The sequence below is a fragment of the Mus caroli genome, chromosome 7 (assembly GCF_900094665.2).
Source record: "Mus caroli chromosome 7, CAROLI_EIJ_v1.1, whole genome shotgun sequence".
NCBI classification, from domain to species: Eukaryota; Metazoa; Chordata; class Mammalia; order Rodentia; family Muridae; genus Mus; species Mus caroli.
The window spans coordinates 116,718,528-116,735,457 of record NC_034576.1 but is presented as its reverse complement, the minus strand read 5'-3'; the positions used below and the strand labels follow the sequence as shown (position 1 = coordinate 116,735,457).

At 36.2% G+C, this 16,930-nt stretch overlaps 1 protein-coding gene across 2 annotated transcripts in view; it reads right to left on the bottom strand.

The window, feature by feature from the left end:
* Window positions 1-16,930, bottom strand: part of Pde3b (phosphodiesterase 3B) — a 122,657-nt gene that overhangs the window by 38,022 nt on the left and 67,705 nt on the right. For both annotated transcript variants that reach the window (XM_021167016.2, XM_029480048.1), the window contains exons 2-4: window positions 11,219-11,269; window positions 7,987-8,235; window positions 3,844-3,989 (exon numbers count right to left, since the gene is read on the bottom strand). In XM_021167016.2, coding sequence (XP_021022675.1) covers window positions 3,844-3,989; window positions 7,987-8,235; window positions 11,219-11,269 — 446 coding nt within the window. The remainder of the gene's footprint in view (window positions 1-3,843; window positions 3,990-7,986; window positions 8,236-11,218; window positions 11,270-16,930) is intronic.

The following is a 16,930-nucleotide window of genomic DNA, read 5'->3' as shown; positions in this document are numbered from 1 at the left end:
CTAGGAAAGATATAGGAGTTATAGATCACCAACAATACAAGAGATAGAAGAGAGAATCTCAGGTGCAGAAGATTCCATAGAGAACATTGACACAACAGTCAAAAAATGCAAATAGCAAAAAGCTCCTAACCCAAAACATCCATGAAATCCATGAGCAGACCAAACCTAAGGAAGAGAATGAAGATTCCCAACTTAAAGGGCCAGTAAATATCTTCAACCAAATTATAGAAGAAAACTTCCCTAACCTAAAAAAAGAGATGCCTATGAACATACAAGAAGCCTACAGAACTCCAAATAAACTGGACCAGAAAAGAAATTCCTCCTGTCACATAATAATCAAAACAAATGCACTAAACAAAGAAAGAATATTAAAAGCAGTAAGAGAAAAAGGTCAAGTAACATATAAAGGCAGTCTTATCAGAATTACACCAGACTTCTCGCAGAGAGTATGAAAGCTAGATCCTGGGCAGATGTCATACAGACCCTAAGAGAACACAAATGCCAGCCCAGGCTACTATACCCAGAAAAACTCTCAATTACCATAGAGAAGAAAACTAGATATCCCATGACAAAACCAAATTTACACAATATCTTTCCACAAATCCAGCCCTACAAAGAAAAGTAGATGGAAAACACAGACACAAGGGGTGAAACTGCACCCTAGAAAAAGCAAGAAAGTAATCTTTCAGCAAACCCACACAAACATAATTCCACCTCTAACAACAAAAATAACAGGAAGTAACAATCACTTTTCCTTAATATCTCTTAATATGAAAATTAACATTACCAACATATCCTAATCAATTGAAATTCAAAAATATGAGGAATTAGAAATTTGTTGGCTATCATCCAGTCTCTCTAATTTGGTAATTGGAGAAACAGATTCAATACTGTACAATCCATATACACTTTCAGCTTGTTTGTACATGGCAGTGTCTTGCTGTGTGCCATATAATGGTCTTGAAATCATGCTTCTCCTATCTCAGCCTCTCTATTAGTAGGATTGTGGTTTTCAGAACAGCTTACATATTTCAAAGTTATTTATACAGCCAAAAAAATGTAGACAATTAATTTGGGAGGTGGCTTGTAAGAGAACAATAAAAAGTGAAACTGAATGTTTTGCTTATAATTACTGTATCAATTTTGAAGAAAAGGACCTTATAAGTTACTTTTTTTTCTGAGATGAATGCTTTTCAAAATCATTCACAGCTAATGAACCAGAATCTTACCCTCACCTAATGTCTGTGCCACCCTCCAAGCAGAAACACTATTCATTGAAACAGCTGATAAATGCCTTTACACCATTTCTTAAATGAATGTAACCTGTTCCCAGTGGGCTGAGAATGATACAATCATTCAAGTCAAACAGCTTTGACCATTGCAGGAAATATGTATCCAAATAATCATGTCTACAATTCATCCCTTGGCGCAGCAGAACTGTCAACTCTTAGCTTAGCTACTATGGAGGTAAAATCCTTTGGTGATGTAAGGGACATTGAAGTACAGCCTTACTACAATGAATTCCAATGTCTAAAAATTATTCTTACTTTGAGTTTGTACCACAGTAAGAGCCAAGATTTTAAAGCTCTACTAAAAATAAAATAAAACAAAACAAATCAACAAACAAAAAAGTAGAGTGTACTTTATATTTCAATTAAATTATATTCCTGTGTTCTCATTAAAGCAAAAACTGCCACCGTGCCGAGTATTGAGGAGTTTCACGGTAAGCTCTCCACAATATAATTTTTTCAGGGAGAAATAACCCTGAAAACCCACCAGCAAGATTTGTCCTATTTTTAGAAACTTAGAACACGGAATTTCAACATATAGTCTTCAAAGTTGTCAAAGGCTCACACTAGGCAACAAGGAAAGTAGTTTTGTTTTGTTTTGTTTTGTTGCCAATCTTGCAATATGTTTTATACAAATAAATGTGAATTTAAGCCAGGCGGTGGTGGCGCACGCCTTTAATCCCAGCACTTGGGAGGCAGAGGCAGGCAGATTCCTGAGTTCGAGTCCAGCCTGGTCTACAAAGTGAGTTCCAGGACAGCCAGGGCTATACAGAGAAACCCTGTCTCAGAAAAAAAAAAAAAAAAGTGAATTTAATGTAGTTAGTGGTATAGGAAATTCAATTGTAATGAACAAAAATTAATTATTCTTAATGATATAAAGCTAAAAAATACTTTTAAATAAATTAGAGGAAAAAACTATCATGTTTACATTCAAGACAAAATTTTTGCGGCTTCTCATTCTTCTGTACTATAAATTATTCATACTTGACTCTACTGTTGTATACATTAAAGTTTTATGAGAAAGGAATTATTTTGATCAAACACAACAAAATTCAAGTTAACAAACCATAAAAGAATGTGGAAATTATAATTATCTGATAATATTTCACATATAAATCCTAACAGTTTAACATATGAACAGCTATGTACCAATCCTGCCATCTACTGTCTCAAATGTGTAATTTTACACAGCTCACACTAAATAAAGTTTAGCTTGACACCTGCTCAGTAGTAAGATTGTGTGGCCTAACATGGAATTTCCATTCATTACAATTCTACTAACCCTGATAAATGACTGAAAAGAAGTTTCTATCCATCTTTCATGGCTTTCAGAATAAGAACTGAATCCTCTGTTATTGGGGAAATGTCACTTATTTAATATTCATAAATTTTTAGTTCCTGTATTTTCCCAGCCTCACAGTTAAATTAACTGTGATTTCTGATTTAGCAGTTTTCATTTCAAGCCAGTTCTCAAGGGATTATATAATATGTATGTGGAAACAGGATTTGAAACATTTTTGCCACCTTAAACTAGCAACTATGATGATAAGTCTAGAGAATATAATTTGTCCTTTCCAAGTCAGTAACTGACATACTACACAATCGATTGGTGACTGCTTCCATAAATTTGAAAGGTGCACCACCATTGACAGTAGAAAGTGTGCCTAGCATGTGGCAGTGCTCTAGGTTAGAGCCTCTGCAGTAGAGATCGGAAGGGTCCAGGATGCTAAATTGATTTTAGTTGCCCTCAGCCATTGGTTCTCAACCTGCGGGTCATGACCCTCTGGGAGTCTAATGACCATTTTACAGAGGTCACCTAAGACCATCAGAAAACAGATTTTTAACACTATTATTCATAACAGTAGCAAAATTATAAAGTAGCAACAAAAATAATGTTATGGTTGGGGGGTCACAACATGAGGAACTGCATTAAAGGGTCACTGTATTAGGAAAGCTGAGAACAATTGAGAACTGAAGCCAACTCATGGATACGGTTTTAAAGGCTCCAACATCCTCTGTACCCAGCCGACCGAAGCTTTGATAAGTTTTTACCTTCTTTTTAATAGTTTCTTGATTATAACTATTATTGGTAAAGTAGGCTACACAGGTTCAACAAAAACGATGTAACCCAAAACTGTCTGTCCCTACCATGCACCTGAAAACCCACATAAAAACAGAAAAGGTAGTAACCCCATTCCAAAGAGAACTCCAACCATTTCTGGAATTCTCTGATCTTTCTTTTCTATGGAATAATACTTTGAGCAATACTTCTCTCGCGTTAAAACTTGCGCTTCAAGTTATCTATAGTGCTACTCTCTCTTTAGAAGCCTGCATTCACCCCTAGAGTTGTATTTCTCTAGCCTTACAGTTAACTTCCAATACTTTATCTCTGACTGACACGAGAACTTAAACACTAGCTAGAGTCCATGTTTAAGAATTACTGCCTACACTGTCCTAAATATTCTGCAACAATTCTTTCTTGATTTTAAAACTACTTCAAACCTTGTCCAAAAAGAGGGGATGCTTTACACTGAAAAGGTTCTCAGACTTTTACCTTGAAACACTGAGTTCGTGGTAAGACCTCTTACCACTGCTGCGATCCCACCTTGAACAGTGCTCATTAGTCAGCCCCGCCGCCGCCGAGGCTCCCGAGCTCCTCCTCAGCTGTGGAGTTGGGAAACTGGTTCGGCCACTCAATCCCTGTCAAATAATTTTAAAACAGCTAAATTATCATCCTTTAATATGTTGCATATACTGGCACATCACAAATCAATATAATACGTACAGGTAAAACAAACTTAACTTTGAAAATCTTCCAACTTTCTACTTCCACTTCCAATTTCCACATTTGACATTGTTAACTATTTATTCTTACTCAAAAGCTCCTGAACTCTTATGACAAACTACACTTTTTAAATTTTTACATTTTATTCATAGTTTCAAGAGTGAAAAAAATCAGAGCTTAAAAAAATGGTCCTGGACAGGAGCCTGATATAGCTGTCTCCTGTGAGGCTCTGCCAGTGCCCAGCAAATACAGAAGTGGATGCTCACAGTCATCTATAGGATGGAACACAGGGTCCCCAATGGAGGAGCCAGAGAAATACCCAGGGAGCTGAAGGGGACTGAAGCCCCATAGAAGAAACATCAATATGAACTAACCAGTACCCTCAGAGCTCCTTGGAACTAAACCATCAATCAAAGAAAACACATGGTGGAACATGTGGCTCTAGCTGTAAATGTAGCAGAGGATGGCCTAGTGGGTCATCAATGGGAGGAGAGGTCCTTGGTCCTGTTAAGGCTCTATGCCCTATGCCATAGGGGAATGCCAGGACCAGGAATGGGAGTGGGTGGGCTGGGGAGCAGGGGGAAGGGGAGAGGATAGGGTACTTTTGGAGGGGAAACTAGGAAAGGGGATAACATTTGAAATGTAAATAAAGAAAATATCTAATAAAAAAGGAAAAAAAAGATTTAAACTGAAACAAAACAAAACAAAAGACCAAAACAAAACAAAAATGGTCCTAAAAATTCACTTCAGAGTACAAGGTAGGGTCCAGGGTAGTTGCCACTTTTTATATGTTTAGCAAAAGGTAAATAAGTGATAACTAATGTGGAAAAGCTCCAGGTTCTCAGTTACCTTTAAAATTAATTATTAAATTAAGTGCAGAACATCTTAAACGTTATTTTACGATAACTTTTTGAGTAAATTCTCAATTGATCTAAACATTCAGTTAAAGGGAATACTTTTCTTAAACTATTATAAATAAATGTGCCCATGATATACATCTGATATAATGTCTGCTTTATACATTTCCCCCCACAAGAGATACTACATCAGAAAGCTAAATACTGTATTTATGTTTTCACAAGAACACTGATTTTGTAAAAGTGTGCAGTAAGATAGATGTACAAACTGTTGCTTTCTTTGACTTAGGTTTAAATAGGCTTTCTTAGTTTGTAACATATGTTTAAAAACAAAACAAAACAAAAGAATGTTTGTACTGAATTATCTGTCCCCTGTTGCCTGCCTTTGGATCCCCCTGTAGGGGCCTCAATGTGAGAAAATGTGCTTAGTCCTGCTGGGAGGTGATGCAACAGGGCATACTGGTACCCCAGGGGACGTCCCCTTCTTTTTTTTTTAAATTTTTAATATTTTTATTACATATTTTCCTCAATTACATTTCCAATGCTATCCCAAAAGTCCCCCATAGCGCCCCCCACTTCCCTGCCCACCCATTCCCATTCTTTTGGCCCTGGCATTCCCCTATATTGGGGCATATAAAGTTTGCAAGTCCAATGGGCCTCTCTTTCCAGTGATGGCCGAATAGGCCATCTTTCGATACATATGCAGCTAGAGTCAAGAATTCCGGGGTACTGGTTAGTTCATAATGTTGTTCCACCTATAGGGTTGCAGATCCCTTTAGCTCCTTGGTTACTTTCTCTAGCTCCTCCATTGGGAGCCCTGTGATACATCCAATAGCTGACTGTGACCATCCACTCCTGTGTTTGCTAGGCCCCTGCATAGTCTCACAAGAGACAGCTATATTTGGGTCCTTTCAGCAAAATCTTGCTAGTGTATGCAATGGTGTCAGCGTTTAGAAGCTGATTATGGGATGGATCCCTGGATACGGCAGTCTCTAGATGGTCCATCCTTTCATCACAGCTCCAAACTTTGTCTCTGTAACTCCTTCCATGGGTGTTTTGTTCCCAATTCTAAGAAGGGGCACAGTGTCCACATTTTGGTCTTCATTCTTCTTGAGTTTCATGCGTTTATCAAATTGTATCTTATATCTTGGGTATCCTAAGTTTTGGGCTAATATCCACTTATCAGTGAATACATATTGTGTGAGTTCCTTTGTGATTGTGTTACCTCACTCAAGATGATGCCCTCCAGGTCCATCCATTTGGCTAGGAATTTCATAAATTCATTCTATGAGAAGCAGAGGAGTACTGGAGAGATGGACTAGTGGGGGTGGGACTGGGAGGAGGAGGGCTTCGATCGGGATATAAAGTGAATAAGTAAATTAATAAAAAAGAGAATCATTTGTCCCTATCCCCTTTTCTTTTACTATTTTTTTCACAAATTCTGAGACTTTTTTCTGATTTAAAATAAATCTTTGTTTATAAACTTTTCCAAAATCAGAGACAAATTAGATATGAAATTCTAATAAGCAGTTTAAAGAACACAAAGAAAAGGCAAAATTGTTACTTCCTTGTTTTTAAATGAATTACATCAGCAGATTCCAGCACTCTAAATAATGTAATTATCTACAAAGCCTAGGAAATGAGTTATTTAGACATTCTGCTTAATTAATATTGTGTTTAAAATGTTTTTTTAAATATACAAGAAAACTTTTCTACACACTATAATAAAGCTTTCAATGGGGCTTTTCTGATTAGAATATTACTGTTTTCTTTATTAAGGTTTTGGGGCAAAGTCTTGGTATGTAACCCAGTCCTCAGCCTCCACCTCCCCAGTGCTGCAGTTACAGGAGGACGCCGCTACACCCTGCTAATGATCACAATTTTCAAGAATTACTCCCTTCAAAAATCACTACCTTAGACTAATAAATGTCAGTGGGAAAGGAAAAAGAAACTCATATTGGGTGAAAACTCAAGGCTAGCACTAGAATTGGTGCTTGTAATTATGTGGTGTACTAAAAAGTCACACGAATCAATACCGTTGTGAAATGAACTCTAGTGAATATGGGCACTATTTGCTAAATTTTATGAAAGCAGAAGCATCAATTAACTATCTATGACCCAGATGATCAATAGTTTTAAAGTCTGTAACTGTCCTTGCTTTATTTTTCAACATTTATAAACCCAAATGTTGAGACCTGACAAAATCAAATTAACTCAAAAATTCCATATTTTCCTTTTCTAGGTTCTGCATAAACTAGTACAATTTTAAAAAATAAGTTATTTGAATTTTATATTTTCTTGGTTAGTTCTAAACAACTGAACTACAGTAATCCTTAAAATATTTTTAGCTTTAAAGCTTTATAATTTTAGATATTGGAGAGGTGTCACAATTCAACAATAGATAACAGCACAATAAACAAGCATAATGTGTACAAAGTTAATATATTCTATATGTATTAATTTCTAAAGTAAATCTTATTTTTAAGTACCGAGACAAAATTAATTCCATATCTAATTATGGAAAAACCTGTGCTCCCTGAGCTACAAAAATGCCAGGAAGTAAAGAGAGTCAGGGTTTTGAATTTCCAAAAATCATTAAGTAATAGTGCTATAAATCATTAAGTAATATTATTATAATGGCCATTTGCTCTTGGTTCAACCAATGTAATTACAGGACTCTATAAATGAAAAGAGATTAATGATATGATCTCTTTTATATAAACCTAGACTTAAGTTCCTTGCTGCTATCTACTTCTTACTATAATGATATCAAATAGTTCTTAGCATATAAATTGCAACTGCTAAATAGAACAGTGATACTTAAAATAAAAATTGCTAGAAGCATGATATTTCCTCAGCCCTGGGAAGAAATGACTGAAAAGTGAGTACAGAATCACTTTCATTCATAACTGGCTATAAAGCTCCAGCAGAATGATACAAAAGAAGCTGATCTTTGGAAAAGAAAGAGTGTATTATATAACATTTAGAGGAATGCTTTAATGAAGACAAATCATTAAATGAGATAAATAAGGCTGGATGATTACTGTATTTTAACCTTGTGAAGTTTTCGATCTCCTTTCTCAACTGGATCTTCTACTTCAGAGCAGGGATAAAATCCAGGAAATGGTGTAAAAGAATTAATCTTTGGCCTACAGGAACCTGAGAAAGCACCCATCAAGCTACTGATACTCCGCAGAGAAGAAATGACTTGTGGGGGAAGGCTTGGGTCAATCAGCAGGTCTGACACCATATTGCGAGCTTCATTTAGCACTGAAAGATCAACTCCATTTCCACCTCCAGAATTCTAAAAAACAAACAAAACAAAAAAAGAGGGAAAAAATATGTATTTGTTACACAGAGAGTTTAATACTAAAAAAGTCTGATTTAAGGCAGCTACAGGTCATCTTCTGCAGGTGGCAGGCCTTAGACTAAGATGCTGTACAACGTGTGCACCTTATTGTGTCTTTCCAGAGGATAATGTTCTGTGGTTACCTTGCTTCTGCAGTTCAGTCCAAAGGGGTTGGAGAAGAAAGCACTTGGGCTGCTTCCTTTGCGTGCATGTCTATCTTCTGCCTTAGCTATGAGTCTTTGCCCTTTCATGCTCTGAATACTTGGCTGTGCTGTGTTGCCTTGAATGTATGCTATAGTATTTAATTCAGATTTTCTAGTTTTAGGCCAAGAGTTGGTCTGATGCTAACTTGTCTCTCTTATTGAAAATAATTTGAGAGTAATACTGTTTTCCACAGAGAACTGGTTGAAATACTATCCTCCTACATATCAGAACTAAATAAAGATGTGAGCTCATGTAATTTCAATAAAACTAAGTATTAAGCTATCTACTAAGTATTAAGCATCTCTGAAATTATTCTGTAAGAATGATCAGAGATGGCCTAAGAGAGATTGGCAATGTTAATTCTTCAGTATGAGAAAAGACATCAGATTGTACATTTATGAGCTGTGTCCTTCTAGAAATGAATGCTACACTTTGATAAGGGCAGAGATGCCTAATATCACACACAAGCTTGTCAACAAGCCCATTATGCCCTTACTACTTATTTATCTTTAGACTTTGCCAGTAATTTAGATTCTCTTTTAACTGGAAACTGGGGATCTTTGTGGATATGAATGATAACAAGTCCATTACAATAGCTACTCAAGGAAATATTCCATTTCAAGTCAGGTGTGGCCTATTCCTTGATTTTATCTGACTACTGTGGTAGCATAATTTTGCTTACCAAAGTCCAGAGGACATTTTCATTTTAGGGGTAATTGTGGCTACTGCACATACTGTTTAAAAGTAAAATTTAGTCTCTCGGAGCCCCCAAAGGTCTAGGTTAGGTGATTGTTGGTCTCCCTGTGGAGTCCCTGTCCTCTTCAGGTCCCTCAATCCTTCCCTCGGCTCTTCCATAATGTAAGCTCCATCTAATGTTTTGCTGTGGGCCTCTGCATCTCTTTTTACTGGCTGCTAGGTGAAGCCTCTGAGAACAGTTATGATAGGCTCTTGTCTGCAAGCACAGCAGAGTAACATTAATAGTGTCAGGGATTGGTTCTTACCCATGGGGAAAGTGAGCATGGGCTGGACCTAGGGCCCCTGCAGATATATAACAGATGTGCAGCTTGGTCTTCATGCTGGCCCCTCAACAACTGTAGCAGGGGCTGTCCCTGAATTTGTTGTCTGCCTGCCTGTGGATCCTGTTCCCCTAATTGGACTACCTTATCTAGCTTCAGTGGGAGAGGATGTGCCTAACACTGCAATGACTTGATGTGCCACAAAGGGGTGCAGGGGAGGTGTAGCATGTGAGGAGATGAGGAGGGAGGAATGTGAGGAGGATCTGAGTGAAGGGGTACTGGGAGGAGGCTGCTATTGGGATGTAAATTAATTAATCAATTAATTAATTTAAAAAGAAAGTGGAATTACAACTATCATGGGAATAAAGGGAACTACTGGAAGGGAAAGGGGAGGATTATGGGAAGGGAAATAGGTCCAACATACAGTATTACACAGCATGATATAAACATGTAAACATATTATTAAAGAAAATTAATCAATAAATATTTGTGTCATGAAAAAAAACAAAAACAAAAACAAAAACTCAGGGGTTAGAGTGATGACTCAGCAGTTAAAAGTACTTGCTGCTCTTCCAGAGGACCTGCCTTCATTTCCCAGTGCCCACATGGTGGCTCCCAACCTTCTGTAACTCTAGACATCCTCTTCTTGTCTTTGAAACATGCACATGGTGCACAGGCATATATGTAGCCATAACACACAAAATAATAAAATAAACTAAAAAAATTTAAATACAAAATAAAAATCATCCATTCAAAGAAGCATTGATTTTTTTTTTTAAAGTTGATATTGAGACAACTAGTGAAATAAAGCTGAGGATGGTTCAAATTCCTGTAACAGAAATAATTAAATACTTAAGATCTCTCTCACTGTGAAAAAGCGTGTTTCAAGATGCCATGTGGAATACAATTTTATAGAGTAGACTACACATGTGAACATTTGCAATTTAAAAAGATCTACCAAAATAAAAACTTAGCAGCGTGTATAAAATACAACATGTGTTTCCAAGTTATTTTCTCTTTCTCCTCATACTCCTATTTTCACTTTCTGATATAGAATGCTTAAGTGATAAAAATGAACTCAATATATACATCATTCCATTTCCATTTATACATACATATATAAAGTGTGAAAGAAAATAAGAAACAATTACTAGAAGTCAGGACAGGGATTCCCCCTGGGGATCCAGTGGGTGGGGCTCTGAGGCCACAGCAATTCTCTCTGCTGTTACATGGTACTAGTTAAACGGGAGGTTTAGTTTGTGGAAATCCACACACTCAACTTTTCTGTACATATGTTACAAATCAGTACAAAGTATTTTTCAGAAATGAAATTAGAGCATTTTGTTTCCCTTATAATAAAATGTTTTACCAGCTGATTTAGTGTTTTGTATATGGCCTGAAATCTGTTCCGTTGTACATCAGTGTCCCACACCAAAAAGTAAACAAAACAAAACAAAAAAATTTTAAAAAACAACTCATCCTTATTAAAAAGATATTAGTTAATTTTGGTCAATGATTATATTAGAAGTACTTTTAAAACAACTATGTATTTAATTTTCTTTTTCTTTTATATTTAATAAACTTTTACAAATCTACTTCTATGAAGATTCTAACTTTTAGCTCAAATAAAGAACATTTTATTATACACTAATCCTATGAGAGTAGCTTTACCTAAAGGATGGGTGATTTTGGCGTACATCAGCATGGTACATACTCACCTGGTAATGAGGTTTACACCACTGCTTCAAGTCCCAGTCCCAGAGGATCATCTGTAAAAGAACACTGAGTCACTTGCCATGAACAAACACATACAGAGGCAAGCTGCACCCTCTCCACTGATGACAGCTACAACAGCTTAAATCTCAGAAAGGGAATGGAGAGATGAAAATAAAAATAATCTCTTTTCATATTACTTCATTAACTTATATACTCCATAACTGAGCAATCTGAAGGCTAAACCATTTTCAGAACAAAAGCACTACAGTAACGTATATTAACCTTTAAATATTTATTATTTGGCTGGAAAGATGGCTCAGAAGTTAAGGGCACTCACTGCTCTCACAGATCGACCCAGGATCAAATCCCAGCACCCTCATCAGGTGGCTCACAACTGCCTGTCGCTCCAACACTAGAAGATCCAGTTCCCAGTTCTGGACTCCATGGGCACTGCACATACATGGCACACATACAGACAAACACATACACATAAGTAAATTTAAAAATTTAAATATAGAAATATCATAAAAAGGAAAAACAGATCCAAAAGCATGTCACTGAAAATGTAAGAAAAGTGAGCTATAAGCAGACACCCCATACCCACCCCCAAGAGTCACCATCATCTTAAGCTGAAGTCTGTGTACAGCTATTCCTCTGACGGACAAACCTTCACAACTTTTTACACCCTATAAATTACATTTAAGGAAATGGTTGACAAGAATCAAAGTAGACTCCTTTCAATACATGAAAAGTAGTGCCTGCTTTTGTTTCTTTCTTTCAAGTCTACTGGTGTAACTCTCAGCCCAGCCTTGCTTTCTCTGCTTCTTCCTAGAAGGCTTCCTGCCTATCAGGCTTGTCTAATACAGCAGTCACTGCATTCAGCAAGATGGTTAACTTGAAATGACTGAGCTACCATGGCCATGACAATCTATTTCTATGAACTGTTTTGAGTTAATAAGTAAGTTTCTTCTTTTGACATAACTAATTCCTTATAATTGCCATTTTCTATAAGGCTTGAACCCTAATACTGAGGAAGCCTTTAAATTTGTTTTAACTCCTAAAATGTTCTTAATACTTCACTACTTATATTGTTTCTTATCCTTGGGCTTATTCCTTTTGGTTTCAAAAATCTTTTTTAAGACTTGTTTTAATGACTGGTTTATGTTATATATTACTAAGGCCACTTTCTGAATACAGAGAGAGGAGCTATATTTCTTAGTTTCATCCTCCTTAAAAGGACTCTTTTTGTACATTTAATTTTTTTTTTAATTTAAAATATACTTCTCGCCGGGCGTGGTGGCGCACGCCTTTAATCCCAGCACTCGGGAGGCAGAGGCAGGTGGATTTCTGAGTTTGAGGCCAGCCTGGTCTACAAAGTGAGTTCCAGAACAACCAGGGCTATACAGAGAAACCCTGTCTCGAAAAAACAAACAAACAAACAAACAAACAAAAAACTTCTCCCATATATGTCCCCTACCTCTCATTCAAACTCATGGCCTCTTTGTTTTCTTGTTACAGGTATATGTATACAGGTATATGTGGCAAGGGTTGGTTGTGAGAATCCCCTTTTGTTTGTTTGTTTGTTTGTTTGTTTTTTAAACACATTTCGAGCAGGCTATGATACATGCAGTGGCCAATCTTCAGTTCACAGTATCTTCTGAGAAGCCAGGACAGGATCTTCATCCTTCTCACCCACCCCACCTTCTCTTCAGGCATTCACACAAAGGCATTCTGCTATGCTCACACACATGCCCTTCCTCCTGCACAAGCTGTATTTCCCTGCTATCAAGCTTGGAATGGACAGTCACAGGCTTACAGATGATAAAGCCCATCTTTGATCAGCTTCCAGATCTCCTGGTAGGACTGGCACTGGCAACCTCATTGGTCTCGCTGGGGTCCATCCAGACCTCCTTTTTGCCTCAGCAGAGACCATTTAAAAAGTCAAGCCCCTCCTGAAGCCTGAGCATACTCATGGCTGTAGCAGCAAATGAAAGGCTGCAAAATAATAATTAATAATAATAATAATAACAACAACAACAATAATGTGTTATCTATTTGATCACTACTCCAACATTTCCTAATGGTTGGAAAAAAACATTTTTGTAAGGGAACAGAGTATAGGCTTTGAAAATTATCTGTGGTCTCTTGCTTATTTTTCTTTAAAACATCATAAAATATTTAAAAAAATTGTTCAGAATAAGGCTGATGGTAAGATAGTCACTGTGGGCTACAATTTGGTGATTCCTATTTTAGAAAATATACTACCTTCAGTCTTTAAAAGGGGCTGTGGTACTGTTGCTATCTACTCATCAACATCCTTCCACAAAGTAATTTCTGTTTCCTACTGAAATCTATTGCTTCCCAAAGAAGATTCAAACATACTATATTCACTTAAAGAAAATGTATGGACCAGTGCTCAAAAATGGCTGTTGGGTAGCAATGGAAAAAGTTACTTTTTAATAGATAGGATTGTTACATTTACACAATTGTTTTATATGGACCTAAGTGTATCTTGCTATAATTACTTTAGGTTGTGACTTAATAAACATGAAATCTGAATTTTAAAGACACTAATGTGGTTTAAGGCATTAAGACTAATAACTCAAAATTGCTGAGATTCTCTTGTACTTCAGACTGCTATGATCCACTCTCTGCATGCTGTCTGTATTGGATTTGCTTTGGAGATTTCGCTGTAATACACTAATTCTGTCCTTACGTGAGCAAGACAAAGCTTCTAAGCAATTGATGGGATCACCATCCCTTAAGAGAAGAACAATCACCTCTCATTAGTATGACTTTTATAAACCTGATTTTTTTCTCAATTTTACCAATAAGTATTAGTCTTTATTGGTATTTATATGTGGGTTGTAATTAAGTTTAATAAGGTTTATATTTATATTCAGACCTAGTATTCTTGGTAGAGGCTCCCAATAAACCTTAATCAAAACCCATACTACATAAATATATTATATAAAAGATATATGCTATATATTTGTGGTATTAAAGTACCTAGGAAAGGGAGAAACCATTGCAAAAAAAGAAAATTTCTAAAGATCTTCCTGAGTAGGAGCAGAGAATTATAATGAAAATAGGTTAAAAGATGTCAGCATGAAGGATCCCTACGGCTTGCTTTTAAGACTGATTCTATCTTTGCTAACATTCAGACAAATGCAAAATGGCCTACTCAGAAGCCACTGTAATCCTAGATTTTCATGAAACCTTACAATGTGTAAGGTTTTTCCTCTCTGCTCACTACTTTTAGGTCCTCTCTACTGTAGCATTTTCTACTGCAGGTCATTTCCCTTAATAAATTCACTCCTCGTGGACCTTCATTCTATTATCATGTTTTCCCTCACTTTTTGGCTAAAAGTTGGCTTCATATCAACTCAAGCATCAGCATGTCAGTATTTTCAGCTGCTTTCCACGGGACTGAAATTATCAAAAAGCAACCGTTCTTAAGCTGAAATTCTCTTCCATTTTAAAATAAAAACAGATACAGTAAAAGCCACAAGGTGCTAGTAGAATATCTTTTTTAACACTATTAGAGATTTTGAGGAAACAAATTTTTCTACATAATTAACACAAGATGTCCTGAGCCCCAGGACACAGCCAAAAGTCCACCCTAAGCAACTTGGGTCCTAAAGCCTCTTGAGGTTGAGGAACTCACATAAACCTTCCACTTTATACATACCTATCTCATTCCCTGCAACTCTTGGGCACTCATAGCACCTCACCCTCACGGACATGTATCCTGTGATAGGCCTCGTGAAGCCCACCAGAGTAGGACTAAGAACATATGACACAAATCTAACAGGTACCTCATAGGAGTAGCCATATACCACAACTACAGCCACTGGCAAAACCCACTTTGCCTAAGAAAGTTACATCACAGATAGTGGAGTAATCCCGCAAACTCCTACAACTGAGAGCAAAGAGAGACACATAGTTATGACCAACATTAATACTGCTGGTTAAGATATATAAATACACTAGTATTCCAACCATTCTTTAAACAATGTCCACATAGTCTATTCATCCTACACTCTAGAAACATATCCATTAGAAATTTTTCTACAAAAGATACATTATAAAATTAGTAAATCAACTAACCCTCCAGAAAGACAAATATCAAAGTATGAACAGATAGAATAATATTGAAGTGTGATCAGAAGAAACATTTTTTAAAAATAAAATTAACATAAAAGTTCTCTGAAAACAGGCAGAAGGAAAGAGACTGGAAGACAAGATAAATAATTAAAAATAATGATTCTAAAATAATCCAGTAAAACACAAGGAATTACAGAAAAATGAACATAATTACAGAGCAATTCCTGGTCTAAAAGAATTCATTAGAGAGATAATATTTATTTATTTATTTATTTATTTATTATATGTGAGTACACCATCGCTATCCTCAGACACATCAGAAGAGGGCATCAGATTACATTAAAGATGGTTGTGAGCCACCATGTGGTTGCTGGGAATTAAACTCAAGACCTCTGGAAGATCAGCCAGTACTCTTAACCACTGAGCCATCTCTCCAGCCCCTGGAGAGATAATTTAAAATATATATATAGAGAGAGATAAATACCTCAATAAATGAACAACAAATATAGTTGAAAGCTTTAATGACAGGGTAAATCAAGCTGCAGACATAAGAGAGGAAAGGAGACAGGGAAGGTGAAGGGAAGGACAAAGGAAACATAAGATCAAAGTACTATTAAATTAAAGCAATATTAGGAATATTGTTATAATAGGGAAAAAGAAAAATGTACAGAACACTTATTCACTGAAATAATGTATGAAAGTATGTAATCTTCAGAAAGATATAGCCATTCAGGTTTAAAGCTCAAAAGTCTCCAAATAGATTATCCAAACAAAGGCTCTCTATTAGGCATAGCATAATTAGATGTTAAAAATTAAAGACAAAGAGACAACTCCAAAAACAACAGTAATAAAGGATCAAGTCACATATATGAAATCCCCATTACACACACTGCAGAAACAAGAGAACAACAGCAACATTACATGTCAAGGGAGTTTAGGATGATATGTGCAGTCTTGAAAGTAAAAACCTGTCAATCAAGAATACTATATCCAGGAGGGCTTTCTTCAGAAATTAAAAGAAGCAAAAGTTGACAGAATTCACCTTACCAGACTGGCCTCACAAGAAATACTTGAGAAGTACAATACTATAATGAAAAGAAAAAAAAAAAAAGAAGAAGAAGACTAAGGAAGGGAGGGAGGGAGGGAGGGAGGGAGGGAGGGAAAGGAGGGAGAAAAGAAGGAAGACTGCCATCATAGATGGGGAAAAGAGATAAAAAACAAATAGTCTTACCAATACAAAAATATACAAAGCTACAAAGAACTGGTGAAGAATTAAACAAAGCAGGTCTAAAACAACCAGAAAAAAACCACATGATTATGATTACAGAGGCATATCCTTATTATACCAATAACCATAAATTTAAATGGGCTAAATTTCTGAATTAAAAGATAAACTGCATACATTAACCTTAAAAAAAAAGCAAGTATAAGAAATTTACCTTACATATAAGTAGTAAAATTGTAGGGACAGAAAATAAGATTCCATGGGCTAAGCTCACAACCAAATATATAAGAAAATGAGATTCCAAATAAACACAGCAAAATATGAACAGATAGCAATATATTCAATAAGATATGCTTAAAGATAAAAACTGTGAAAGAAAAAA